The sequence below is a fragment of the Meriones unguiculatus genome, chromosome 4, assembly GCF_030254825.1.
Source record: "Meriones unguiculatus strain TT.TT164.6M chromosome 4, Bangor_MerUng_6.1, whole genome shotgun sequence".
Taxonomy (NCBI): Eukaryota; Metazoa; Chordata; class Mammalia; order Rodentia; family Muridae; genus Meriones; species Meriones unguiculatus.
Window position 1 is genome coordinate 9,782,400 of NC_083352.1, and position 27,920 is coordinate 9,810,319.

The 27,920-nt window shown below is 51.3% G+C and overlaps 1 protein-coding gene and 1 long non-coding RNA gene across 8 annotated transcripts; one reads left to right on the top strand and one right to left on the bottom strand.

The window, feature by feature from the left end:
- Positions 1-209: 209 nt before the first annotated feature.
- Positions 210-2,350, bottom strand: LOC132653588 (uncharacterized). Its single transcript, XR_009591305.1, has 2 exons — positions 2,217-2,350; positions 210-2,111 (listed from the first exon to the last, which is right to left on the bottom strand). It is a non-coding gene; the product is annotated as an uncharacterized LOC132653588 (long non-coding RNA).
- A 270-nt stretch (positions 2,351-2,620) lies between these two features.
- Kbtbd11 (kelch repeat and BTB domain containing 11) lies at positions 2,621-25,846 on the top strand. 7 transcript variants are annotated; one of them, XM_060381438.1, is made up of 3 exons: positions 2,621-3,129; positions 10,062-10,159; positions 19,527-25,846. In XM_060381438.1, the coding sequence occupies exon 3, from the start codon at positions 20,248-20,250 to the stop codon at positions 22,153-22,155; it is 1,908 nt and encodes a 635-aa protein (XP_060237421.1). In that variant the 5' UTR covers positions 2,621-3,129; positions 10,062-10,159; positions 19,527-20,247; the 3' UTR covers positions 22,156-25,846. The 7 variants fall into 7 exon arrangements, with proteins under 7 accessions (XP_060237421.1, XP_021489264.1, XP_060237424.1 ...); XM_021633589.2 differs by lacking the exon at positions 10,062-10,159; XM_060381441.1 differs by lacking the exons at positions 2,621-3,129; positions 10,062-10,159 and adding an exon at positions 3,152-3,170.
- Positions 25,847-27,920: the final 2,074 nt, after the last annotated feature.

Consider the following 27,920-nt stretch of genomic DNA (forward strand, 5'->3'; position numbering starts at 1 on the left):
TGCTTTGTGCCCTACAAGATCAAACCATCAGCTGAGATTTAGCTTTCTTCAAAAATAAACAATCACCTCCATTTCATTAGTATGCAAATTTTACCTCTTCTTTAATAAATGGTAAAACTGTAATTGACTTAAAATAAATTTCTTTATGGTTCATTATCAAGACATGCTTGATTTGTATTCTTATGAAAGTGAAATCTGTTCAACCACAGATAGTTTGGTTTCAGTTTATTAACATAGTTTAAGACAGTCAACATAACCATTAAAATTTTATTTCCTTTTAAAGTTATCCTACCAGAAAAAAAGGGAGGGGGCCTATTAGGATTCATATTATAACCTTAGTGGCTTATTAAGTGAGTGATTGTAACCCTTGCTTGGTAAGGATTTATCTCCTCTCAGGAACTACCATCTGCTAAAGCAGAGCCCACACAGACCTCCAGCCCACAGAGAGAAGCATCAAAGATAAGGGGCAGCAGACTTCAGGTCTAAGTGGGCATTCCTCATCACTTATGGCTTTCAACCCAGGTGGATTTAGAGCTAAGCAATACAGCTCCATGACATGAGGCACCATCTCAGACCAGGGACCATTTGAGTTTAAAATGCCTGTAAGGACACCACCGGTACAGGATCACCTCATCTATGGCATCTGTCTCCATAGTCACCATAGCCTTGGACACTTGATAGACAGCACAGCACATGACCTCTGAGTACCAGGTTCTTAGGCACCGTCTGCAGTGTGTGAAAAGAAAGGAGAGCCCTGGCAGCTCGGCTGCAATCTTGAAGAAGCTTCTGGAAGGATCTACGTGCAAATTCCTCACTGTACTTCCGGGGAGTGGCCTGGTCAGGCGAGGCTGACCTAAGGGAGTCCCATGGGGACAACTTCTTCTTATACAGCATGAGTTGGATTTTTAAATGAACCAGCAAACATCTAATTATTTATTTTAATGCCAAGAAGCTGGAAGTACTTAGAGCTACTGGCCCCTTTCCTGACAGTCATTGGAATTTAATTGCGCAGGGAGCAGTGCAGTATATGGGAGTCTTGCGGGCTTTAAGAACAAAAGGCCTGGGGACTGCCTGGTCTGGCATGTGTGAGAAAACAACACCCAGTGTCCCAACAGGAGCCAGTGAAAGCACCTGAGAGGAGGAAGGAGGTGTATCATGACTGACCCACAGGGCACCTGCCTCCCATACTTCCCCAGAGGCTGTGTGCTGGAAAGGTGGACCATAAAGGGACAGGCAGAGCTCAGAGCCCCCAGGGCAATGGTAGAATCAGGTGATCATCCATCCTCCCTGGGGAAAGACGGCCCCACTCCCCAGAACACAGCAGACACCACCTCCTTCCGGTGAGGTGGTGCTGTGAGGGAAGTGGAGATGCTGAGCACTTTGTCCCTGTCAGGTTTGAGACCAGTGACTGCATCAGGGCTGCTGTCTGTGAGATCTAATGCCGATGCTGGCTTGCTCCCAGCGGTGTCTTACGGCCTGGACCTACTCAGTTGTACCCAGTACCGAAGGAGGGAAAGGTTCGGTCCACATCACGCCATCTCTGGCGGATACCCATGGTGGTGTATCTTCATGCTTCTCAAGTCCACTCGGCTGTCAGGAAACTTTCTGAGGCAGGAAGATTCAATGGCATATGCTCTCACTCCCACCATGATTACAGTCTGGGTCAGTTTCAGGATCTCATGAAGCACAAAGAACTTCCAAATAATTACCACACCTCTGCAGATTTCTCTGAGTTCATTGAAACTAGAGTCTATAAACACTTAAGCGGGCAAACACATGGGGGTGACCCCCATAACACTCCTCTGCTAGACGCCAGAAAGGTATTTTGAATTGCTTCATTTATTTTGTCATTCTTTCCGAAAACGTCCATGGACAGCCTAGTGTGTAGCTTAGTAAAAATCCCCGTGTGGGTGTGGGTGGGTGGGCGGGTGGGGGTAGGGCTGCAAATCCCACATGGTCTATGAAGAAAGACAACAACGGTGATCCACTCAGTACCCGGAGCAGGGATGCTGGAGGCTGGTGATGTGGAGGAAGCCATGAGGCTGTTTCCTGGTCAGCCTCGTGCCTTTTCTCCACCCACGTGTAAATGGAGACACACTCAGAGACCTCACCTATTTGAGGAAAAACAAATTAATAATGAAAATTATCTGAGCCCCAAGGTGGCCTGTTTCTGTTACAACGAACAGAAAATGGAAGGATTAATTCCAGCAGCTTACAGCTTTCCGCCCAGGTTGATGCCCAGCTACTGAACAGGATGGAGGGTTTTTACGGCTTTGGTGTTGAACTCAGAAGGGCTGGTAGTGCAAATTGGCCAAGAATATCAAGGCCGAGGAGAAGAAGAAAGCAAATCGTCAAGTCCTCTGTTCTCTGAAAGCTAGCCATTGGTGATTGGCTTAAAGCTGTTAAAAGAAGCAACCCCGATTTGACACACACCCCTCATGTCACCCCAGGCTGTCCACAAGAAGGCCTTGTCTAGACACCAGGAAATGCCCACCGGTTGGTCCGCTTCACCACCCCGAGCTTTCTCAAGATTGGAGACGCTATCGGGCTATGGGCAATAGATTTTTAAATTACTGCATGTGGCATTCTTACAGATGCTCGGCGGGGCCAGGATGCAGCCAAGAGCGGAGTAGGTGGTGCCAATCGGTTCCAGCGGTCTTTTGGGTTTGGGAGAGGGCTCAACAGGTCATGCAGCGGGGTCTCTGAGCAGTGGCGCTGCTGTGAGCAGTGGAGCTCCTGTAAGCGGTGGAGCTGCTGTCAAGGCCAGGGCTGCCAAGAGCAAGCTCCCAGCCTCTGCTCACCCGGTCTGGAAAGGGTTAAGTGCGGAGGCGCAGGAGCGGCGGTGGACAGGCACGGAGCACAGCAGGCACCAGGCCCTGGGTGGGCTCGCTCAGTTGCAGCCCTGCTGGCGGACCTCCCCCCTCCAACCAGGAGGCGGTTCGCGAGGCCGCGAGGTGCACGCGCGCCCGGGCCGTGGGCGGCCTCCCAGCTCCCGCTTCCTCCAAGCTCAGGGCACACATAGGAGTGAGCGGCCGCTGCCAACCCAGCGGTTGCTCGTGCAAGCGGAGGAGCCCGGGGCGCGCTCCCGGCGGCGACGGGAAGATGCGCAGAATCGGGACGTTCGCACAGGTGCGTGGAGGGTGCGCTCACCCCACTGGGCGCTCATACAGGTGCGCGCGAATGGTCGCGTACGCATGCGCGCCAGATACCTTCCCCCCCCCCCCCCCCGCCGCCGCCACCGGCCAAGCTGTGTGTCCCGGGCTCGGGTGGGCGCCGGGGTGGAGGGAGAGCGGCGAGCGGCGAGCTGCTAGCGGTGAGGTAGGGGCCCGGGCGCGGCCGGCGGGACTCGGGGTTGGGGGAGATGGAGGGGCTTCAGGGGTGTAGGCAGGGGCCCTGCCTTGGAGGGAGGTAGGGACTGGCGCGGGGTTTAGGGGGCCGGGTTCCTCCAAGGCAAGCACCGGGCGGGGCGTGGGAGGACGGCCCGCGACAGTGAGTCGCCCGCGCGGGCCCCTCCCTGTCGTGGGTCCCTCTGCCCCCTCCGGGCGGCGCCGGGTTCTTTACTGGGGGGCTCAGGGACTAGGCACTAGCTCGAAATGTAGACATGATTTGGCGCCCCCGGGCCGGGGGGGGGCTATGTTGTCCTCTGACGCCACGCGTAGTGGCGGGGAGTATGGGCCACACTTTTCGTTCCTGGAGCCTCAGCTCGGGGGAGCCTCGGGAAGGTCGGGGATGCCTGTTGGCTTGCGCGGGTACGTGTCTGACAGCACGGTGGGGAGGGGATGGAAGGAGAGCGCGCTGCATTTAAATTAGGACTGAGTGCGGCGGCGGCTGGTGGTTAGCCTTCATCCTGGGAGGAAGCTGGGAGTGGAGCCCAAGCCTTGGAACCTTGCCAGCAGGCTATGTGACTGGGACAACCCCCAAGGCGGTGGGGGCAGGTCCTGTGGCGTTCCTCTCTGTTGGCCCACTGCACCTGTAGCCTTAGACAGGCGGGCTTTCACTTCCCGGAACGTTCAGAGTGAAGAGTCCTTGGTTCCCCAGGGTTCCCAGCATCCTACCGCCTCCCACTACTTAGTCTCCAATTAGTAACCCCGTGGCTGTCAGTGATGCCCTTAAGCTTTTCATCCGGAGCATTCCTATTATTGGACCCCTCCTCCCCCCACCTCAGGCCCTGCCAGGCAGAAGGGAGCTTTCCCGGTACAGAGTTGCCAGGGGAAAAAAACAGTGTCCCCATGCTGCTTGTCTAGGCGCAGGTTCCGATGAGATAAAAAGTCTTCAGAGCTTTTCATGTCAGCTATGAGAAATGGCCCATCATATCATTAGAAAAGGACGGAGGGGAAATACTTAAAATAGTTAGCTTATAGTATGTAAAGTCATCTGTGGTTCAGGAGGAGGAAGACGGCATTAAATATGTCTTTCTGTACAAGCCCTTCCCAGCAACACCATTTTTGGGGGGTCTAGACCTGTGGGGTCTGGATCCATCGGGGGTTTGAGATTGCATCACCACTTTGGTACCCCGCTGTCAGTGGTCTCTGACGGGTCGTTCCAGTACAAGTCGCAGCATGAACAAAGGGACTTGACAGTCTGTCTCTCCTTGCAATGTGCTTTCCGAGCCAAGCAGCCTTCCCTTTGCCAGCTCTCCATCCAGGCTCATATTTCAGATGTTTCCTAAACACCAACAGCATAGATGGCCGTGTAATAACAGCTTGGTGCAGATCTGGATCCACTTAGGCTATTGGAGAGAGAGAGAGAGGTTCTCTGGACCTCCCTGCATCCAGGCTGCGGTCAGAACAGACTGTGTCAGCTGGGCAGCAGGACTGCTTGGAGCAGAGCAGGCTGCCTCCAATGGAAACCAGCCCAGCCTCCCACGAGCCCCCTGTCATCCAGGGATGCCTGCCCTGTTCTGGAAGCCATGGATCATCTCACCAAATGCTTTGGTTTTTTTAGCTTTTCTCTTGAAATTGTTGTGGTTATACATTGAGAATGCTATTGCCGGCAAATGTTTGCAGAATACTTAGAGTGGACAAATTTCAGAATAGAATGCAAACTTCTAGGAGTTTACGCTTTGGAAACGTTCTGGCTCCTGCTAGACATAGTATCATAATTAAGTATTGCCTTGGAAACAGAAGCTGCATCAAGTGCTTGCAGTACTGTTCAAATGACTGGACATCCTTTCCTTTCTCTCCGTGGTGCTTGTTGATGTCTAACCACGAGTATGGCACAATGCTGGGTGCTAGGTGCATAATTCTGGGTAACAGACCTGGTCTCCCCACCTCTCTGCATCTGAGACTCAAACACAGTGGAAGGTATGAAGGGTGTTCTGTCAGTACTTGTGTAGTGTCTTTAAAGGGCATGTTTACATCCCATGAACATATGTAATGAAGGCTTCTGGTGGCAAGAGGATTGCTACCTTGTTTCAGCAGGGACTTCATGTGCAAAGGCCCAGCAGTATGGAACAGATAACTAGAGGAGGCCAGAGAGGCACCCTGGCAGAGCCTGTCCTGTGCCTATGACTTCATTTCAAGTCACATGCGCTGAGGAAGCCGGACACTGGAAGGCTGGGTGGAGTCGTATGTGGCTCGGTTTTGCAGAACTGAGAACCCAGTCAAAGGGAAGTTGGAGGGTGTGGGTAAGATGTTGCACAAATAAATAGCCTTGTAGGGTGTTTGGTGTCCTTGTTTTAGTTAAGAAGTCTTAGAGCCTACAGCTTTGGGGTCTGCCTTCAGTGGATCTGGGCTCTCGGAGCCACATTCATCTGCTGCTCGGGCTGGTATGGCAGTTCCTATGCGGGACTGGACGTATGCTTTTGGATGCACTGGCCAAGCATAACCACTTTAAACACCCATCCTGTAAGACCAGGCCTCCCTTCGCTTCCTGCCACCGTAGGATCTGGTCCTCAATTTGAGCATTGAGACTCCTATTCAGGTTCTCGCGGCTGAGAAAACTTGACGGCTGAACAATAGCATTCATTCATTTTGCTCGACATCCTGCAGTCTCAGGGGTGGCATGTGTGCCAATCAGTGCCAGATGTGGTAGCCTGAAGGCAGGGCTTGAGTCACGGAATGCTGCTATTCGCTTCTGGCATGGCTGGACAGAGGCAGCTAGACCTCTTAGCAATCTGAGTGTGTCAACCTTTTCTTTGGCGAATCATGGGCTGTATGTCCTAAGAAAGAGTCTTCTGGAGGCTGGACTACCTTTCCTGGTAGCCTTTATAGTCACAGGAAGAGATGGAACTCCATTTCAAGGAACCCTGTCGTCTCATATACCAGGGAGAGTATTGAATAGGTCATATCTAAGAGGTGTCTTTAGAAAGTACCAACTGTCCTAGACCTTCTACTCTGAATTTAACCCCCACCACGAGATGAGGAAAACAAAACAAAACAAAAAACACCTCAATCCTTCACATCCTTGTGGGGTCAGAGTTTAAGTCATGTTACTGTGAAGGAGCTGCCTTGGGCCCTACTCTTCGATATGTCCCCTTCCTACCCATTTGAAGGCAACCAAAGAAGGAAGATGTTTGCCCCACACCCACAGGTACCACAATGGGTACATTACAGGGTCAGTGCAGGCCCCTGTTGATCATGTCAGCATTCCTCGATCAAACCGACATGGGGATTGGGTGGGCCTGTCTTGGCTGGGGTCCTGAAACTCTTCTCCCGCTGGAGAACAGGGGTTCCATTTCTCTCAGGGACAGTAGAGCGCCTTAGGGTGGTGCCTGAGTGCCCTAAGCCGGGGTGTGGAAGAGGTTTTCTGCAGAGTGCTACAGTTTGCCTCTTTTAGCATGAGTTCACGGGTGCCGATGGGAGCTTGGGCATTCCAGTTAAGGGGGGCTAGAAGCCCCCACTGAGAAAAAGGCGTCTATCATGGTAGACCAAGCACAAGTAAATTGGCTATCCAGAGATGACCGCCTTCAGCCTTATCCAGCAGAGCCACACACACGTGTGCATATGCAAGACGGATGTTGTAACGAAATACCTGCCAAGAAATTTAAGGGAGGAGGGGCTTATTCTGGATCATGATTTGATAGCTGGACCATCATGGCAAGGAATTGAAACAGAGAGAGGATGAATGCTGGCGCTCGGCGTACTGTCTTTAGTTTTGGCGTAAAGATGGTGCCCAGGTTCAGAGTGGTCCTTCCTTTAGAGGTGGACCTTCCAGATTCCACATTCAGTCAGGTTGGCAAGGATGGTTATTAGCCATGGCAAAGCCCTGTTGGCGGGGCAGCTTAGCAGGCAGTGGCGCCAGCTCCGGAGCTCTGCATGTGATTTGTTCTAACAGAACTCACACTGAGGTGTCATCCTAGTTATGGTTTGGCTATAAAGTGTCTCCTGAAAGACTGTGTTGGAGGTATGGTTCCTGATTACATTGGTTACTTGGAGGCCGGTGCTGCTTCCGTGCAAGGCCTTGTTAGGACTTGGTTCATCACGTATGTACCCATCACGTTTTGCATCTTCTGTAGCTATCACTTGCCCTTTGCTTTTGGCCATGCCTTCAAGCAGCACCAAGAGCTGTGCTGGAAGGCATGCAGATGGCCAGTGCCATGTCCTTGGACTTCCCAAACCTCAGAGATAAATAATTTTCTATGTCTTATAGACTTCCCAGTCTCAGTTGTTCAGTTACGGTCACAGAAAATGTGTTAGCGCACCAGGAAGAAATAACGGTGCAGCTTGAGCCTGGAAGCTGAATTCTCTTTCCCTCAGATGCCTCCATCTCTTCCTCCTAAGCTGTGGGCTGGCCAGGAAAGGCCACTCAGGGAGTGGAGGCCATCCTGCTTTACTCAGTCTGCTGACTTTGTGCTAGTCTTGACTAAAAAGTGCTCCAGGTGACAGGTAGACTGGTGTGTGAGCAAACATTTGGACAGTGAGGCACACCTACGTGGATGGTAAAACTAACCATTTTCTCATCTCTCGGTGAGAAGAGAGCTGAGATGTGGATGGGCGGGCCCCTGGCGCACAGTATCCCAAGACTGCCAGGTACAAGCTAGCAGCAGTTTGGTCCTGGTCCTCCAGGTCTCTTCCTTCTTCGTGGCAATGCAAGCTGTTTGTAGCAAAGAGATTTTCCCTGCCTCTTTCCTGCCCCACAGTACCCCCAGAGTACCCTCACATGCTGTTCCATCTTGTACTGCATCTGTTTCTTTTAGTTGGAGCTGGCCACATCTCACCCGATTCAGTCCTAAGTTCCCAGGGATCTCTGGGGACCCACACTGCTAGACAGAAGCTGCGCCTGCACATCCTATCCATGCACAGTGCTTCCTTCACTTGGACTTCTGCCAGGCTGTGGATATAAGGGCTTACAGATCCCAACAGGTGTTCTACTGAAAAGGAACCACAGGGCCCAAAGTTCTCTTGCTTGACTGTTTTCCAGGGCCCAACTCAGTAAAGTGGGATCATAGTCACCACAGAGCAAACACCCGAAGTAGGGCTGCTAAATATTGGCATTTATAGGAGGAGAAGAAGAAGACTACTAGGGACATAAAACAACAGGAAAACACTGAAGGAAAGGCAAGTTCTATTTCCTAGATAGAATTCAACGAAAGTTGCCTGTGAGAGACAGGCTTCACTTTTAAGGATGAACTACATGAATTGAGGGGGCATGGAGTTCTGCCATGTGAAAGGAGCCCCTGGGACCATGGGTGGCTGTGCTTGTGCCCGGTGGAATGAGCTAAATCAGAACCTTTATGGCCAGACAAAGGAGCTCTGTACTACAGGAGCACATGTAATGATAGTAATTAGAACAATCGAGTCTTAATGAGGGTGACTGTTGCTGTGATGGAACACCATGACCAAAAGCAACTCGTGGGGTGGGGGAAGGGTTTATTTGGCTTTTACTTCCACATCACTGTTCGTCACTGAAGAAAGGCAGGTCAGTAACTCAAGAGGCAGGAGCCTGGAGGCAAGAGCTGATGTGGGGGCTATGGAGGAGTGCCCTTCACTGGCATGTTCTTCATGGCTTGCTCAGCCTGCTTTCTTCTAGAACCCAGGACCACCAGCCCAGGGTGGCACCACCCATAAAGGGCCGGGCCCCTCTCACCGGTTATTAGTTAAGAAAATGTTCTGTATGTTTGCCTACACCCTGATCTTATGGAGGCCACCCTCAGTCCAGGTTCCCTCCTCTCAGATGACTGTAGCATGTGTCAGGTTGACATAAAACTAACCGGCACGAATACCAACAGCAATAATAGTACAGAGATCAGTGTGTCAGACAGGCAGTGCTACGTTGCCATAGTCCTTTGTTCTTAGAGCAAGCTGCTGTTCAGAAGCTTGGCCCAGCATGCAGCTGGCGTGACAGGGTCTGCTTGGCACGGAGGCTGTGGGTGTCCACAGCTTGCAGGGACCTGCTGGAGACCACTGCTTGCCTTGGTTAACTTCTGGGTCCTTCCCCTCCCAAGGAGAGGGTTACCTGGAACTCTGCCTTAAGACTCAGCAAGCTCCTTTCCACACAGCGCCCACCTTGCTGCATTTCTGCTGCTCTTCGATAAACTATGGTGTTCTTAGGTGTATCCAGAACACGTGCTCAGCCATTATACAGGAGGCTCCTGTAAAAAACGAAAAGTGCCTTTGTAAGGCTCCTGAGACCTTCTCAGAGAGACAGTGCTGATGTCTGTAGACAAGCTACCCACAGGAGCTGGAAGAATATTGGGCCACCCATGTGACCTTTGGCCCCAAAGGGAGATAATCCCAATTGTGGAGTTTCCTTGAGATCCTATGACCAAAGTTGTATTACAGCCACTCCTTACCTCACACTTTACCCTTGTCTGGTACACTTGGGAAGTTTCTAGATCCCAGAGCACTAGAATGTGGGGAGAGGCGGGCCATCTCATAACGCAACTTTCAAAGGCCACACCAGTCACACCAGATGCCAGGGTGGCCAGGATGTCTTGCCAATTACTGTCCCAAGTGGGAGCCCCTAATTGTGCCCCAGAGGCAGCCTTCAAACCTGCATGCTGGGAGAAGTGAAGATGGGTGCTGGCAACCATGGAGAAGCCGGCGAGGGTGGAAGCTCCTGGAATTCGTGGTTCCCAGCTCATTTCAGGGCCTAATTGTAGGCAGATTTTGCATCCACAGATGTTTCCGCCTCCTGGGACCCTGGGACAGGAACTGATCTTGCTCTTACCTATCAGACCATGGGTTCTGATGTCCACTTCCGCAGCAATGGTTAAACTGTGAGTGTTGTTCTCTTTTTCTACCATTCCTGTTCTCACTCTCTTTCTGCTTTCCCTTCTGCACGTGTACTTTCTCTTCCACACTTTTCTGTCTCTCCCTGCATGACAGCTTCCCTGGCCCATTCCCTGGGACCAGTGAACATGCTGAGAGCTGCTCCCATTTAAATACTAAAACAGCAACAACAACAACAAAACCAACCTTGTGAGTGTCAGTGAAAAGAACCCTGCTCACCTCTGCCCTGCTTCACATCCACTAACCTAGTTACCTAGACCTTCATGTGACCAAGCTAGGGTGCCCCGCCCCAGCCTTCCTATTCAGTCTCGTCAATTCCAGAGCTCCTCTTCCTGACGTCCAAGCAGGAAGTGTGGCTTTGTGTCGAGAAGAATCATGTTGTCTCTCTGGACCCTAAGCAGTTAACAGTTGCTGTTCTAGCTGAACAGGAAGGTCCCGTTCAGAAACATCCTATGCTTGAGAACTGAGCAGACAGCTCTCATGATGCAGGCACAGTGGGTGAGGAGAGCAAAGCAGCTGGAGGCCGGCTGGGGGCTCCTGCCTGGCTTAAATCTGGTGCTCTGATTAGCAGATACTGGGCAACCCTGATCCTGCCACCACTGTGTGAGCATGCCTGAGTTTTACTTCTGTAAGCCCAAGAGCTTAGAACTTTAGAAATTACCCCCTGAGAATGTTCGTTTTGACTTCCTGTATTTCATTTGCCCAGGAATGAGTAACCGCGTAAGCCACTCACCTGTCATGCTCAAGGACAAGGAATACAGCTGAGTCCCATTGCCTGGTGACAATATGATTTTGTTTGGGACTTTGCCCCTCGTGTTTAGTGTAGGTTGGTTCACTCCACCGGAAAGTCAGCTACTGAAGTAGAGCAACAAGTTATAAACCAAAAGACTTTTGAACAAAAAAGAAATATCAAAAAAAGGGAGGCACTTCTGTTTTTGAGATTGAATGTTACTGTTGGGCCTTTGATGTTCATTCATTCTGAGAAACCCGACAGCACAGAGCGGAGGAAACGCCTCTGTACTTCACAAGTACATGCAGCACAAAAGACCCGTCTCACCCTCCTTCCTGTGTTTTCCACTTTATAAATGGCAGGTGGCATTTTTATATTCCTGAAAGCACGTAAATGGCATTTATAGGGTAAATATCTGGAAACCTTCAAAAAGTCGGAATTGTGTTTGTGGATTCGCTCTGATTGGCTTGTGCAGATTTTTTTTTTAGTTCGTTGACTTGAAGGTGAAGTCAGCAGTGCTGCAAAATAAGAATCAAAACCTTTTATCTTTTGTTCATGTTTGAAAGGACTCAGCAAGCAGCTCCTCTCCCCAACCAACACATCAGGGGCTGGCTTGCTTCTGAAAAATCCACTGGTGGTCCTCCTTGTGGCCAAGGTGACAGAACCCTGTGGCCAAACAAGATCCTGCCACCCCACTGGCTCCTGAAGTTCCTCATAGTTCCCAACAGCTACTCTCCTGGGGAGGCAGACTCATTCCCACAGGCCTTGCCCCTTGAGGCTCCCTCTGGCATCAGAGAAAAGTTCATATTCTTGGGGAGCATCACCTGCCCTGGAGGTCAGGTTCTGTCCTGGCATTCTGGGTCTTGTGTTCCCTCTTAGCTGATCATGGGCCCCAATTCCGTTGGAACATGTGCTGGCTCGGTTTGTCTCCTCCTGATACAGCTCACCCGGGGGTGAGGACTAACTGATGTGTTGCTTCATCCAAGTGCTCATCCCTGGGTATCCAGCACATGGTAGGTGGTCCATGCACATCTGTTAATGACTGCTGATAAGTGTTTTCCAGTGCTGGAGCATGAGTGGATGGCAGGAAAAGCTGCAGGTTCATCAGCCCCGCTGGCCTCTCATTTCTGACACTAGCACCCGTCACCAGTGAAACAACCCATTTTGACTTTGGATTCACAGAAGGTTTGGCAGTCAGGCTGATCCAGGCATTGCTCAGAATCAGATGCTGTAGCTGAAAATGTGAGGTAGACTTACAGTCTATGGATTCTCTTTGTAGGTCCCAGCGATTCTGGAGTTCATGCTTTCTGTTTCTCCAAGTCTGTAACGCCACTTGAGTCACCAGGAAGGGCAAACACTTATAATTGGGAGATCCCATTTGTATGTGGGCCTATGTCCTCCTAGAAGGCAGGAGAATGGCTTGAGTCGTCCGACCTGTGGATGCTTTGAGTGGATGAGCATTTAATTTCAACCCTTTTCTGTCGATACATTGAAGTCTGACTCCACTGAGTTTTCCTGTCTTGTACCAGAGAGGGGCTCAGTGGGTTTTTTCTATAGACCAGGTTTGAACACTCCCATCCTTGGGAAGTGGTCTTTATCCCTGTCTGCTTTCAAGTGTGGCACTCCATGCATCCTGTAACGATGCATCCTATAGGATGTAAAGCTGAGCCTCCTGGGTGAATCAGAAGAGCTGTATATAAAAACATCCACAATTGGATGTTACATCTGTAACATCATTACGTTTGTTGTTTTGTGACCTGGTGTCCAGCTAGACTAGTGAAATTTCAATCTCTCTACATGATACTTCAGATCCCAACAAATGGCTTGCATCTGGGGATGGTCGCGGGTCCATGGGAGAAGAAATCCTGCCTCTTCTTTATTACACAGTGTGACCTGACCCTAACATCACAGTGCAAATTCTAGGGTTAAAGCATGAGGGCTAGAGTCTGTGATGGAGTGAAAACCTTTAAAAACCATGACCAATGTCTTGCGTAAACCCTGTCAGCACCTGCTGGTTTGCTAACTAAGGACCAGGAATGCCAATTGCCTGGATATCCTTTCCAAGACTGTGCAAGGGCAGTAATATGGATGCTGGGCTTTGTTTGGTCATTTGAGACTGTGCACCTCATATTTCTGAGCACAGAACATGACTGCTTTGCTAGTCCTGTGCACTGCTGTGATGGTGGCCACAGCTGTGGGAGCATGCCTGATAAGTGCCGCTGGGCTGCTGCTCACAGACCGCAGAAGCTTGAAAGCCAGATAAAACAGGTTTGGGACCTGACTCAATCCAATGTTCTCTTTCCTTTGCTTTCCATTTCCTTGTGGTTTTTTGTTTGTTTGTTTGTTTTGTGTGTGTGTGTGTTGAGCTACACACACACAGCAGCCAGGACAAGTTTTCCTTCAATTCCAGCTTAAAGCCAACTGGGGCGAATGCTTTCTTTGGTGCTGCCCTAAGCCTACTCCTGAGCCTCTCTTGACCTGGAGGGGTCTTGACTGAGATTGAGATAACATGGCCGCCCTGAACATAGTTCTTTGACTGGCATCCCATTGGAGCTGAAGGGAATGTTTGTGAGGGGCGATACCCTTCCCCAAAGGGACAGTGAGAGGGTGAGGGAGGAACCCACTGGGCTCACTGCTTCTAGAGCTGAAGTAACCAGTCAGGATGTCTGCTGCCTCGAGTCCCAGCTTGCATGCGACAGGCATACAAGGTGTGTGGAAGGGCACCAGGAGTGTTGTAGACACACACTCAGGGGCACCAGTGTCAGCCTGCTTCATCTCAGAAGCCACAGTGGCACCCACAGAATCTGCAGCATCCGTCCATGGGGGTTGAGTTTGGAGATGTATGCCTTTAAAGCTTCCTCCCCTTTAAAATGTGCTGTCAGCATCACACTTTCCCAGAGAGCTGGCTTCCTTGGAGTTTGGCTGCACCTGTGAGCTGCCTGGACTCCCACCTTGGCTCGGACTTCAGTAAATCAGGAAGCTGGGAAGGAGCCCCTACCCCATCGTTGGCCTTCTTGCTTGTACAGTGTGAGTTGAGACACATGTTTCTTGGGTCTGGGATGTTTGGTGCTGTTCCTGCACACAGAAAATGAATGTCAGTTGTTCTTCATTGACTGTGGCCAGCCTAGGGGTGAGGGGGATAAACAGGGAGCTGAGAAACCCACAACAGCCCAGATGGTAGTGTCAGAACAGTGAGGGGTAAGAAAGGGGAGTCTGGGAGGAGAGAGGAATTTAAGCACGGGTGCTATTGATAGAAGAACTTCACGAAGACCAAATAAGGCCAGGGTCCCAATCTCTGTCCTTATTTTTATACATTTGAGACTTTTAAGAGGTGGCTTTTATGCTCTAAAATCTGCAACTTAAATAATTCAAAACCATATAGGTTTATTTATTTTTTAATATGGAAACACACTGGGTGTGATAGCACATACCTGTAAAACCCAGCACTTGGGAAGCAAGGAGGTCTACAGTTTCAGGACAGACAAGTCTGTGTGGCAAGTTTAAGTCCAGCCTGGGAAGCATAGTGAAATCCTTTCTCAACAAAGAAAAAACAGAAAGAATGGGAGAGGGAGAGAGAGAGAGAGAGAGAGAGAGAGAGAGAGAGAGAGAGAGAGAGAGAGAGAGAAAAGAAAAGAAAAGAAAAGAAAAGAAAAGAAAAGAAAAGAAAAGAAAAGAAAGAAAGGAAGATTTAGTGCAGTTATCCAAGAGAGGCTGAGCCCTGCTTCATCATCACCCAGCATGCACACCAAACCCTGAGAGGTCTGTCATCTCACAAATACATCAGAATGAGGTGTTGTGTGTTGTCTACTTTGGGACATTTTTACCTGGGTGCTTTAGGAACTACTTGTTATATTCCTCATTACCTAGTTAATGAAAGGTCTTAAGATTCCAAGGTCCTAGAAGAGACACTGAAGTGGCTGGTCTTTTTGGGCAAGAGGTTTATTAGCTATTAATGTCCTAGACAGACGGTATGGCAGGAAGTATAAAAAGCTCAGACCATGCATCTAACAAGGCCCTCTCTTAGAGATTTCAGAGTGTTCCAGGTTCCAATGCGGTGGAGCTGATGGGTGACTCACAGCACATGCTTGTTTTCAGATTGTCTCTAGATTGCCAGGCTGCAGGAGAAGGAAAGGTTGAGACCCTTTCATTGTGTGTCTCTTGTGTAGGATGATCCTCCCTGGTAGCGCAGGATGCTTGGTGAACTTCCACTTGGAAATCCAGGATTATGGGTTCGAGGAAAGTCAGAGTATGGTGCCTGTCATTTCTTTATAGAAACTGTGAGGTGCAGTGGGAGATGGGATGGGAACAGATTGCTATATCTGAACAAGGCCTTAGTAACCCTAGCCCAAACTCAACAGTTAACATCTCCTTGCTGGGGATGGACGGATTACAGTGATCTTCCTTTTCCTGAAGTTTACTTTTTCATGAGTGAGATGACGATGTGTGTCATCAATACCACGTGAGGCTGAAAGGATCCGTCAGCATCCTCTGTACCTGAGGCCAGCAGGGACTGGAGCAGGTACCATGGAACGTGAGCTTAAGAAATAACAACTTTGGCTCACAGGGGAATGGAGGTTGCTAAGCAAAGCTGCCTGCCCCAACACACACACACCCCACATTTGTACATGGCCACCATCATGAGGTGTTGAGCATACACGATCTCATGCCACAGCAGGGAAGGCTCTCGCGGGAGGGAGAGATGTGTAGTGAGTCAAAACACCTCGTCCTGTGTTTCATCTACTGTCCAAGGAACCAGGTTGCAATTTATTGGCTCTTGACTATGAAGTTCCAGGTAGGCAGAGCAAAGACACCTTTCTCAGGGAGCCTGTGGTCCTTAGGCATGGGGGACATAGGCATGACATGGGAGAGATGCAGGGAACAGTTGTCTTAGAAGTACTTCATCTCCTTGAAGTTTTCTCAGGTATGTAAGTCCATCAACAAAGTGATCTGGCAATAACAACCTGAAAGGATTTAAAAAAAAAAACAAAAACCTGGCAGTATAGTAAAAGCATGGCATTTAATTTTGAATAAATTGATACCCACATTAAACATATAGTCCAGTCTCCACATTGGGAAACCACACACAGTCCTATAGTTTTAATTCACAAGAATGGTAAATAAATAAGCAAAGAGAAACTTAGTGTTGTTTAGATATTTTAAGGTCTAGAAGGCCATGTTCTTTCTGAGAAAATGCTGTGTAGATCATATTTAACTTAAGTCTTGCTAAAGTGCATGATTTTTCTGATTAGTTAGGAAGGAGGCTTTCCTCCTCCTCATTTCCCTCCGCTGCCCTTGCACACTCCTTCCCAGCAGTGTTCTGGAGAAGTGGCCTCACTGGGGAGAGCCTTGTCCTAGGGTCAGGAGCAGCAGCAAGGCCCTCTATTACTGTACCACGATGGTGGTGGCACTGCAGGAGCCTCCAAGGAATTCTCCTCTCAGAGCCAACTGCAAAGCAAGGAAATTTCCACTTCCAAACCTCCATCTGGTTTAGAATTTTATAGAAATGGTCTTAGCAGAACTGCAGCTGAGTCTTTTTCTTCATTGTGTTTGCTTAACCTTTCATAACTTCTTAAAGCTGTAAACTTAAGTTAATACGCCAATATGAACATGGCTATTCCAGTTGTATAACTAACATTGCTTCCCTGAACATGGCTGTGCGCAGGAACGGGAGGGAAGTGGGTTCACACGAGAGTCAGAAAGCTTGGTGACTCATTCCCACAGACAGGCTGTCAGGAAGCCATGCCATATTTGTGGTTCTGTGTAAAATTGGCTGGCTGCTCTGTTTTCAGGTGAAGCTGCAGTAATGGGTGGTCGTAGAAAAGAAACCCAGTTTCCCTTAATGCCACCTCTAACGTGGAAAGGGCCCTTGCCTTGCTCTTACGGAGACTTGGAGACTCCCATCCCTTCTCTGAGCTGGGGAGCTGTGCAGCCAGCCTGAGCTCCTGGCACAGGTGACCTTGGCTCTAGTGCGGGACAGCATGACTGTCAGGTTGCTCATAACCTGTTCAGCACCGGCTTCACGGAGGTGTGCTTGACAGGTTTTGCTGCATTGGTGGGGCATGTGCTCTTGGCTGTCATGGGGCGACGGGGGAGCACAATGAGGCGACAGCTGCACCACGCTCAGACCACAGGACTCAGCCAACTTACTCCGCTGTCTGTGCTGAGGGCAGCATGGGACACAGGGGAATTCAGTGCGGTCTATTAAAGGCGTACGCTGGAAGTAGGCTTCCAAAAGGCCTGATGGAATCGTGTGCATTGGGATTAAGAGCATTAAGAACACATCAGTCATGCTGTGTTTGGGAGTTTCCTTTCTCTGAATGAGTAGGAGCTTGAGTCAGCTCCATCCCAGGCCTTGTGAACAGAGCCAGGTCCCATAGATGTGGGCCAGCCCATGCCACTGCCTTGGCATAGCTTCCGCGTGCACACTGTTAGTTGTGGATACAGTAAAAAGAATGTTCAGCTCCCTTGCTGAACATTCTTTCAGGCTTTAAACTTTCTATAGGACCTTTAAATGGCCAATCCCGAGCTTCCCTTTTTGAGTTTTCTGTTGCTTGGTTCCCCCCTCAGGCTGTGAAGGAAGGTAAAGATACCACGGGCTTCTCATCAGCACATTCCAGTAACGGTCAAGCCAGGTAACCAGGTACTTAAGAGACCACTTCCCAGGTCAGAAGATTTCTAAAGGTGACTGTCTGCTGTCCCTCACAGAGGCAGTATGAAGAGTGGGCCAACCGGGGAAGCCAGCTCTGCTTCTATCTCATTCAGTTACATTTACAGACATTTCCACACGAGATACAGTGTGTCCTGCATCTGACTTCAGCGGCAGAGGCTGGCTCCTTCAGTGGCTAAGCCCAGGGGAAAAGCTCTACAACTTTTGGGGTGCTGACGTACCCATCTCTCCGTGTCTGCAGTCACTCTCACATCCTCATCACTAAGGGCCAGCATGTCCTTCTGTTCCCTGGCCTGACAGAACCGGATGGAGGCTTCACTGGGGTGGTCATAGGTCAACCAGAGAACATCATGTCCTGTATCCCCTTGGAGTCCTTTGACCCACAGGCCTGTCAAACAAGGCTTCAGGTTCCCAAACTTCCCTAACGTTACGTCTCCAGAGACTGCAGTGCCGTGGACAGAGCGAACATGCCAAGTGAAACAGATCTGGCGTGGAGAGAACTGAATGTTTCCAGGTTCCACGCTAAACATCAGCGGCAAAGTGGTGGGAGGAGCCCAGTGTGGGTGTGCAGGCAGCACTCTACGTACTCCTGTTATTTCCTTCGCTATGACAAAATCCCTGATAAACAAGGGAAGAGGTTGTTTGGGCTTGCTGCTTAAAGGGTAATAGTCCACAGCCTCGGGGTAGGTGTGACAGCTGGGGCTTTGACTATGACGGTGAGAGCCTGCCCAGTTTGTCATGCCTTGATAGATAAGAAAGCAGAAAGCTAGGTGGGAAAGAGGTGGCCTGTAACACTCAAGCCATAGCCCCAGGTCCTAAACACACGTGCATATATCCAGGATAGCAACGGATGTGGCCCAAATAAAACTCATAACTTAAAACATGAGGGTTGGGTTGTTTTTATTTCCCCTCAGTGGGTGGGTTAACTTGACTACACAGGCCTTCAGCAGGAACTCTGCAGATGGCAACATCCTGTTGCACTGTCAGAAGGCTGGGCATGCCTGTTTCTTCGGGCATCTACAGCCGCCTCCAACAGCATCACTGGCTGGGAACCATGTGTTCAAACGCAGCCCTGTGAGGGACAATTTACATTCCAACCCTGTCAGCACTTATGGAATGGTGTGTGTGTGTGTAGAGCAGGTCATGAGATGTGCAAGGAAAGTACCTGAATGTTACTTATCTATTGCCTTGGGGAGGCAAGTGCATTCTCTACATTAGTTCCAGGCCTGAGTCACTGCTTTTCTCATTCATACTCTTCAGAAGGTAGAACTGGACCACAATGACCTGCTCCTGAAATCCCCTCCAGCAAGGCAGGGAGCCATAGGCCAGTGTCTGCCTAGTGTTCTGCAGGGTCCCAACACCCTCCCAAACCTCTGCAGCTTTGCCTTGCTTTTTCCTTGCTGCCTTCATGCTTTTTGGCATTTGCCTCTCTGAGGAAAGAGGCCTGGTTCCAATAAGACCACAGGGCTAGCAGGTGGAGCCCCAGATCGGATCCTGGGGTGAGGACGATTTCAAATATTTGACACATTTTTTGTTGTAATTGAATGAATCCAGAAAAGTCAAGGAGACTGTCAACACGTTAATAGAGCTGACAAGGTTTTGTAGCCACACTGTGCTTCCTCAGCACAAGGTCTTGGTTCTGAAGGTACTCTTACTGGGTTAAAACTTGATATTGATAGCTGACTACTTCCAACTTGCAGAACTAGCCATGTCGTCGGCATCAGATTTACTGTGGGCAGAGCCTCCTTTTGTGACACCTGTTGCCTTGCCTAAGCTGGGCTCTGTCTTAGTCCTGGAGGGGGAGTAGGGGCTGAGGGTTTCCTCTCCACCAAACTTCCGTGGTGATCAGACACTTGGTACCAGACAGAGTTCCAACTGCAACTGGTGGAGCGTCTGGGGCAAAACCATTTCACTCAACAACAAAACTCAAATCTTCCCTCTTTTCTTCTGCGAACAGGAACAAGAATATGGAGTGATGTGGGAATCTGACATCCAAGGAAGGAAGAGGCCAAGGCTGGCGCTTGACCAATGAGGAAGGCCCGGGATACACACGGGACCTGCCTTTCCAGTCACCCACCCATAGGTGGAGTGGTTTCCTAGGTGGACAGTGTGGGTGCAGGGCCCAGGACCCAGAGGCCTCAGCTGAACCATGGGCTGCACAACTGGAGTCTGTAAAACAGAGCTGAAGCCAAGGATCTAAATGTGGTCCCAGTTCCTGGAGGATTTGTTGGTCCTGTGCCTACAGCATTGTGAGGCACGGTGAATCAGTGGGCTCACACACAGTCAAATGAAGAGCATTCTGTGGACCACAGCCCTTTAACCTCAGTTCTCCAGAGGTGCCATACGTGGGCGCCGCAGCTCAGGGCTGTTGGACGGGCAAACTGCAAAAACAAACAAAAAACCTCTTTGGCACTAGGTGCTTCACCTCCACCTCAACGGATATAGCCTGAGTTCCTGCGTTCAAAAGTTCAGTGGGAGTTGGGTGCGTCCTCCTCACAAGAGAGTGGGAAGGGCAAGGTGGGAGTGGCATGAACAGGGGGTGGACATATGTGAAATCTGATCCGGTGCCAAGGAAAGGGTGTGTGTGTTGCCAGAGACCCCAGGGCAAAGCTCAGCCTCCAGCAGGCATGTGTGGCTCCTGAGCTGGCAGACTGCGCGCAAAACAACCCGCTCATCTCATGGAGAACTCTATGGCGTCTTTCGTCCTCTACCCGGGGACTGAGCCCGGGACTCCGGGAGAGGACAGCCTGCCGCTGCCAGCCGAGGAGGAGGAGGAAGAGGGCGCTGCGTCCCCAGCGCAGACACCCTGCAGTCTCAGCGCCTCCCTGTGCTTTAGCTCCGGGGACGACTCCCCACCGCAGTCCCGTGCGTCCGCCGCGGAGGGCGCCGAGGCCTCTCCTCCTTCTCGCCGCAGCGACCGGCGTGTGGTGGAGACGCAGTGGGAAGTCAGCAGCGCCGCGTCCCCAGAGTCCCCGGGGGAGTGCGCGCGCCCGGAAGAGCCCGTGTCGCCGGAGGATCCCCCTTCCCGCCACGAGCACGCGCCTGCTGTGGAGTCTCTGGACGAACTCGGGGAGCCCGTGCCGGTGCCGCCCGGGGTCGGGCCCGCGCACGGAGAGCCCGACCTGGTCATCGAGGTGGCCGGCCGCCGGCTGCGGGCGCACAAGGCGGTGCTGGCGGCGCGCAGCGACTACTTCCGCGCGCGCGCGTCGCGGGACGTGCTGCGGGTGCAAGGCGTGAGCTTCATTGCCCTGCGGCTGCTGCTCGCCGACGCGTACAGCGGGCGCATGGCGGGCGTGCGGCCCGACAACGTGGCCGAGGTCGTGGCCGGCGCGCGCCGCCTCCAGCTGCCCGGCGCTGCGCAGCGCGCCACCGACGCCATGGCGCCGCAGCTGAGCCTGGACAACTGCTACGAGGTGCTGAGCGCCGGCAAGCGGCAGCGGCTGAGCGAGCTGCGCGACGCCGCCTACCGCTTCATGAGCGACCACTACCTGGAGGTGCTGCGCGAGCCCGCCGTCTTCGGCCGCCTGTCCGGTGCCGAGCGCGACCTGCTGCTCCGGCGCCGCCTGTGCACCGGCCGCGCCTGCCTCCTGGCCGCCGCGCTCGGGCCGACCGGGGAGCGCGCAGGCAGTCGTCCGCAGAGCCCGTCCGGGGACTCAGAGTCGCGCGGGGACGCGGCCGTTTACTGCTACCAGGCGGAGGCCGGGGAGTGGCGCGAGCTGACCCGGCTGCCCGAGGGCGCGCCGGCGCGCGGCTGCGGCCTCTGCGTGCTCTTCAACTACCTCTTCGTGGCGGGTGGGGTGGCTCCCGCGGGTCCCGATGGCCGCGCGCGCCCGTCCGACCAGGTGTTCTGCTACAATCCGGTCACCGACTGCTGGAGTACCGTGCGGCCGCTGCGCCAGGCGCGCTCGCAGGTGCAGCTGCTGGCCCTAGACGGCCACCTGTACGCCGTGGGCGGGGAGTGCCTGCTCAGCGTGGAGCGCTATGACCCGCGAGCCGACCGCTGGACCGCGGTGGCCCCGCTGCCCCGGGGCGCCTTCGCAGTGGCCCACGAGGCTGCCACCTGCAACGGCGAGATCTACGTGTCCGGGGGCTCGCTCTTCTACCGCCTGCTCAAGTACGACCCCCGGCGGGATGAGTGGCAGGAGTGCCCGTGCAGCAGCAGCCGAGAGCGCTCTGCCGACATGGTGGCCCTCGACGGCTTCCTCTACCGCTTTGACTTGTGCGGGGGCCGCGGTGACGCTCAGGCAGCCGTCGCTCCGGGCGGCGGTGGGGTCAGCGTCTTCCGCTACCACTGCCTGGCCAAGCAGTGGAGCCAGTGCGCGGCACACCTGCGGCCCCCGGGCGCGCCCGCGGGCTTGCAGCCCTTCCGCTGCGTCGCCCTGGACGGCATCATCTACTGTGTGAGCCGCGCGGGGACCTGGCGTTTCGTGCCTTCTCAGGACACAGAGGCTGGCGGCGATGTGGGACCTGGTGGCAGCTTCGAGCCTGAGCCCCTGGGATCCCCCCTGGACGTCCGGGGCGTGCTCTTCCCATTTGTGCTCAACCTGCCTGAGAAGCCTGACCGCGCGGAGCAGGGTGCAGCCTAGGACAGGATCAGCTGGGCAGCTCCACTGTCCAGCAGCTGTCGTGGGGGGCTCAAAAGAGTGGGGTAGGGCCCCCCGGAGGGGGGGAGGGCGAGGAGGGCTCAGGAAGGAGGGAAGCGGATGATAGGTCAGGCTGCCGGCCGCACTGCATCATGCAAATGCTTTGAGAATAGAAGCTTCGCTGGCTCCGAGGACATTTTTGCAACGCTGTTTTAAGCCCCGCTTTGCAGTGCTGGACTCCCCTGTTGCTTCGTTTGTTTAGTGGGGTCCACGGAATAAAGTGTGGGAAGATACAGATAACCCGATGCCTAGGTGAGGAGGTCAGATGCAGGAGTGGACAGGGTGGAACGAGGAGCCTGCCCAGTCCCCTCCTTACCAGTGAGTGCAAAGTTCTCGAACCTGAATTGGGTCCTAAAGTAGGCCAGGTATCATCACAGCTGCAGAGGGGAAGCCAAACCCTGCGCTGAGGTGGAAACTGATAACTAATAAGATCTATGTGACCTAAAAAGTTCACTGTGTGCTCAAGTTTTGCTAGGCTCAACTTCAAAAAGCAATTTATCAAGTACTGAAGGTGAGTCTTTGTTGACTGGCACGGTTGCCTTTTGATGAAATGATAGCAGGCTGCATGCTACACAGGAAAGGTGTTCTGTTTTGAAAACAAAACAGCAGGCCCCACATGCTCACCCACTTTCCTGTTTTAGAATGAACTGGGGCAGCCCCTCCTCCCCAAGCAAGGAAGTTAAAATCATGTTTTGACATTTGCACGCTTTGAACTCTCTACTTGGTTATGTTTGAACTTATCTTCTGTGGTTGAGATGAGGGAAATTAACTTAAAATTACTTTCAAGTGTGTTTGGGGGGATGTGAAGTGCTGAGGAGTAGGACAAGGAGAAACATTCATGTTTTGAATGTAGTTTAGCAAGTAAGTGACATTTATCCAGCTTCCAAAATACCCTAATAGAGTTGGAAGGAGACTCATAGTTAACAAGGCTGCAAGGGCCAAGCCCAAGTCAGTTCGTCTTCTCTCCACTGTGAGGATGTTTTGCATCTTGAGAATGGACAGACAAGGCTTCCTATTCACAAAAAAGTTAAGGATAAAATGGGTGCTTCCAAGTAGCTGATTCACATTCCATTATCTATCGCAACGGGGTCCCTACGCACTGAGAGTTTCTGGAACATAGTTAGAGGAAGCCCTGTGTCGTCTCTGTGGCAGTCAGTGGTTAGCTAGGAAACAGGTTATGCTATATAGACTGTAAGAAGTCTCTGTGAAGCGTGTTTAGATACAGCCAACTTGAATCTTGCATGACCCAGGGGAACAGAGTTTATAGTTTCTGTTTGTCTGTTCTGGTCGCTTGTGCCCACTGGTGATTACTCATAAAACAAGAGAACGTCTTGGCAACCTAGTTAATCATCTTAAGAAAGAAAAACAGACTCCCTATTGCCTGGTTTTATTGGTCTTTTTTAGCCGTGTCCTGGAGAAAGGGTTGCAGATGAGCAAAGGGAAACAATATTTAAAGATACCTTTATATAATAGCACATTTTCTGTAGAACTTTGTTTCCACTGCAAGCGCTTTTACATGAAATCAGTTCTGATTTTTATTCCTTAAGTATTAGACTTATAAAATACTCTCATGTGATTTTTGCCTAAAAAGTCATTCCTCTGACATTCGCTTTTGAAGTTGGGCCTCTGGAGTGACATATCCCCAGAGAAGACAGATGTACACCAGACAGAGGAGTCTTCCTGTGGAAAGTATTTTGTCCCATAGAACACAAAACCCAAGGAAGTAAAAATGGTAAATGTATCAATTTTTGGATCACAGAAGGACATTTGCTCATTAATCATAAATAGATGTGTGGCCGACCTGTTTTTTTTAAGAACATATAAAATATTTTATGGCCTGTTTCTAAATAGTGACCCCCAGATGAAAACATGCCACAGGCCCTGGCATACCTCAGCAACCATACTTTCTGTTCTTGGGATCTGGAAGGTTTCACTACCCATCTGTCTTAGATTCATTTCTTGTTGACATGAGCAACTTAAGGAAGAGAGGGCTTATTCTGGCTCCGAGTTCAGGTTGCAGTCTGCCATGCTATGGAAATCACAGGGCAGGACCTGGAGGGAGAAGGGAGGTTATCCCTGTAGCCAAGAGCCAGCAAGTAATGCCTACTGCTACTCAGCCCCCTTTCTCCATGTACACACTCCCAGGACCCAGTCAGGAAATGCTGTGACCCGCAGTGAGCAGCTCTTTCCATTTCAATTAATGCATTCACGGTAACTCCCAACAGCCACGCTTAGGAGTCCCCCCTTCCAGGTGATTCTGGATCCTGCCAGTTAACACTTAACTGTTGCCCCTGGCACAAATGGAAGTGAAGTTTGGTAGCGAGGGTTGCAGGCATCGCTGAGCTGTGTCTGCAGTGTGTGAGATGGGGTAGGTCCTTTCGTGTCCTCCGTGCTGGTCACACTGCACCTAACTCCACCTACGATGGTTGGTGTGAGCACAGACATGACTGTTGGTTAAGAGTCAAATATGGCTAACTTGTTTATGACGCCCATTCACAATTCTCAGGACATGAACCCTCGCACGCACGCACGCACCCCAAGTGTTAAAGAACAGTGCCATCTTAAGGGGAAAATGATTGACACACACGAAAAGACTGACCTTTTGTTTGCTTGATGGGCAATTACATTTACATTGCCAGGGTTCGTTTGGAATCCTAGGCAACGAGCTAATGTTTCTCGATTTTCTTTCTGTTTCGGGCTTTGGCACGGGACAGGCCCCACCTCTGGAGCAGACACTTGGCCGCTCTGTGGACTTGGAATGTGATGATTCGGTTTCTAAGGAAATGATGGCAGCAGTTTCTCTCACTCTAAGAACATGAATGTTGTGGAAAGCTTGTTGGCTGCTTTAGTGTCATTTCTTACCTGGATCAGTTTTATTATGTAAGGCAGAGAGTGAACAGGGTCGCTCTAGTAATCCCTCTGCTGACGGCTGCCTGTTAGCAAACTTCGTCCAGTGTTGAAGCTGAATGCCTTCGAGGGTCTGCTGCTTTCCGCTGGAGCTGGGGTAGAGTCGGGACAGGATTGTGTGGAAGGCCTCAGTGGTGGGCTCCTTAGCATGGCCTTTCACTTCAGGTGTCTCCCCAACTTACAGCAAGCTTTCATTTTGATGCTCTTTTTTTTCAAGTGTCCCCATTTCTCCTGTGATATCATTCACAAGAAGGGAATGACTCCAGCTAAAAGTGGAACCGTGCCAAGCGCTCCAGCTGCAACTGTACTTATCTGAGCAGTCACGTCATACATGCCGTGCCCACATCCATGAAGAGGGCAGCACTGTGAGATGCTGAAGGACCTGGCAGGAAACGGGTCCTGGCAGCAGCTTCCCCCGGCTTTGTGGACAGGTTTGGGTTGAAGTGAAAGTCTAGGTGTATTCTAATGTGAGATTGCAGCCCTGCCCCGCCCCTTGCCCCATGCTTGGTAAAGCTTTGACTAGTAACTACTAACCTAGTACTCACATGCCACTGTTTGCTAAAGATTCACAGCTGTTTAGGGTAAAGTCGGGCCAGCTGTTACTGGATGTGTAGCTAAAGTGCTAACGCTTGAGTCTTATCCTAGGCATAAATACTGTAAAACCTTGTGTGTTTGTTGCCTATGCCAAGACGAAATAAACCATGCGGAAACTTCCAGCGCTCCTGAATTTTGTTGTGCCTTCTTCTCTCTCTGAGCCCCAGGCTGGCAGATGTGTTGTATCCCCGTAATAACTGGGTTCTAATGAGTCTCAAGAGACCTTAATGTCACTGCAGCCGGCCACCATGAATGCTGAGGTTTCCTCTACTTCTCAGTCAGTTTCAGAATGTTCACAACCTCCGTGATTTTTTTACTTATCCTCATAGCTAGCCAGGTCACAGCCTAGTCCTGCCCCAGTCCCTAGAGAGGCTGGGGTTATGGATCCATGAGAGCTGTGTGTGGGATTGTAAGGTCTACGAGACTGCCAGAACCAAAGAGTGCTCACTGCATGCCATGCGAAGCCACTGGGTGGATATGGGGATGGGGTATCTAGGGCAGAGTGAGAGTGGGCCAAGCCAGCCCCTGCCTGTTTATTCATTTATTTAATCACTTTACAGCCTGATCCCAGCCCCCTCCCTTCTCTCCTTCCAGTCCCACCCTCATACCCCCTTCCCCCATTCCCCTCTGCTTCTTCTTAGGGAAGGGGAGGCCTTCAAGGGGTACCAGCCCACGCTGGCATCTCAGGTTGCAGCAGAACTAAGTGCATCCCCTCCCACTGAGGCTAGACAAGGCAGCCTAGCCAGGGGGAAGGGATCCAAAGGCAGGCAACAGTCAGAGACAGCCCCTACTCACATTGTTAGGGGTCCCACATGATGACCAAGCTACATATCTGCTACATATGTGTAGGGGGTCTAGGTCTACCCATGCATGCTCTTTGGTTGTTGGTTCAGTCTCTGTGAGTCTGCATGGGCCCATGTTAGTTTACTCTGTAGGTCTTCTTGTCCTGAGCCAAGCCAGGCCTTGGCTCCTGTAGGGAACAGGCAGCGCAGAGCAGACTGCTCATTGTTGGCAAGTGTGACTGATTCTGGGTTCTGGGCTTTGAGGGTTGTCTCTGATTCCCTGGCTCTGTCTAGCCTTTGGGGTCTTCTCTGATTCCTTAGCTCTGTCTGGTCTCTGGAGTCCTCTCTAATTCCCTGGCTCTGTCTGGCCTTTGGGGTTCTCTCCAACTCTCTAGCCCTGTCTAGCCTTTGTTGTTCCTCTCTGATTCCCTGAATCTGTCTCTGGGCAGCTCAGAGCCTAGGAGACATAGTTTTGCATCTGAAAGTTAGAGAAGGGTGTGTGTGGGTGGGTTGGTCTGTCTGAGGGATGTGTTAGCCAAACCCCATGCTATTTTTCCTAGGAACTGACTGATTGGGGTGAGGTGGGGGTGTCTCACCCCAGCAGCAAGCTCTATCATGTCAATACATCTTAAAACAGAGAAATACAAGATACAGTCACATCTGTCAGCCACCCCTCTTGGAGAGGGTTCATGGAGAACTGGAAATGTTTTGGCATTCCCTTGATTCCACAGTGTGTTGGGACCGGGGGGCTCCTACAACACATGGCCTTCTGACACCTCCAGAAAGTTCATTTTAAACCAGGATGGGCTCAGCAGCTGAGAAGAGGGGACCCCACTGAAGAAAGGACCCTACCGAACAGAGAGGATCAAGCAGAGGGAAGCAGGTAAGCTGAGGAGAGTCAGATGTGCAGAGCAGATGCAGTCAAACATAGGACCCGAGGGAGCATGGATGACGAAGATGAGTCTGGGACACCTGGATGCATGGGTATTGCTTATAGTCTGGTTAAGAAGAAGTTTGGGATTGGCTTCAGAAGGAGTCTCGATCAGGTGAGCTTCGCCAGTCCTGGGCAGGGGCCACTGGGAAGGGAAGCCCAACCCCTTAGCCACAAAGCATGCTCTTTGGAGAGGCAGAACCCAGAGGCAGCCTAGCATGGAGGGAGGGCGTCTCTATTACCTTCTATGTGGCATTGGTGGAATGAAGGGAATGGCCACCAGCCTGCTGTTAAGGAGATGGTCCTGAACAGCTCAAGCCTCTCTGTAGTTATTTCATTTCAAAGCCACAAAGCATACAATTTCAGTTGTATTTCCTCGGATATGTTCTAAGAAACTAGATAATGAGTCTCTGAAAGTTTTTTCCACAAGTTTTCTTCTCATACGCTTTATTTTCCTTAGGCAGATATTTAACCTTTTGGCCTCGTAGTTAAGC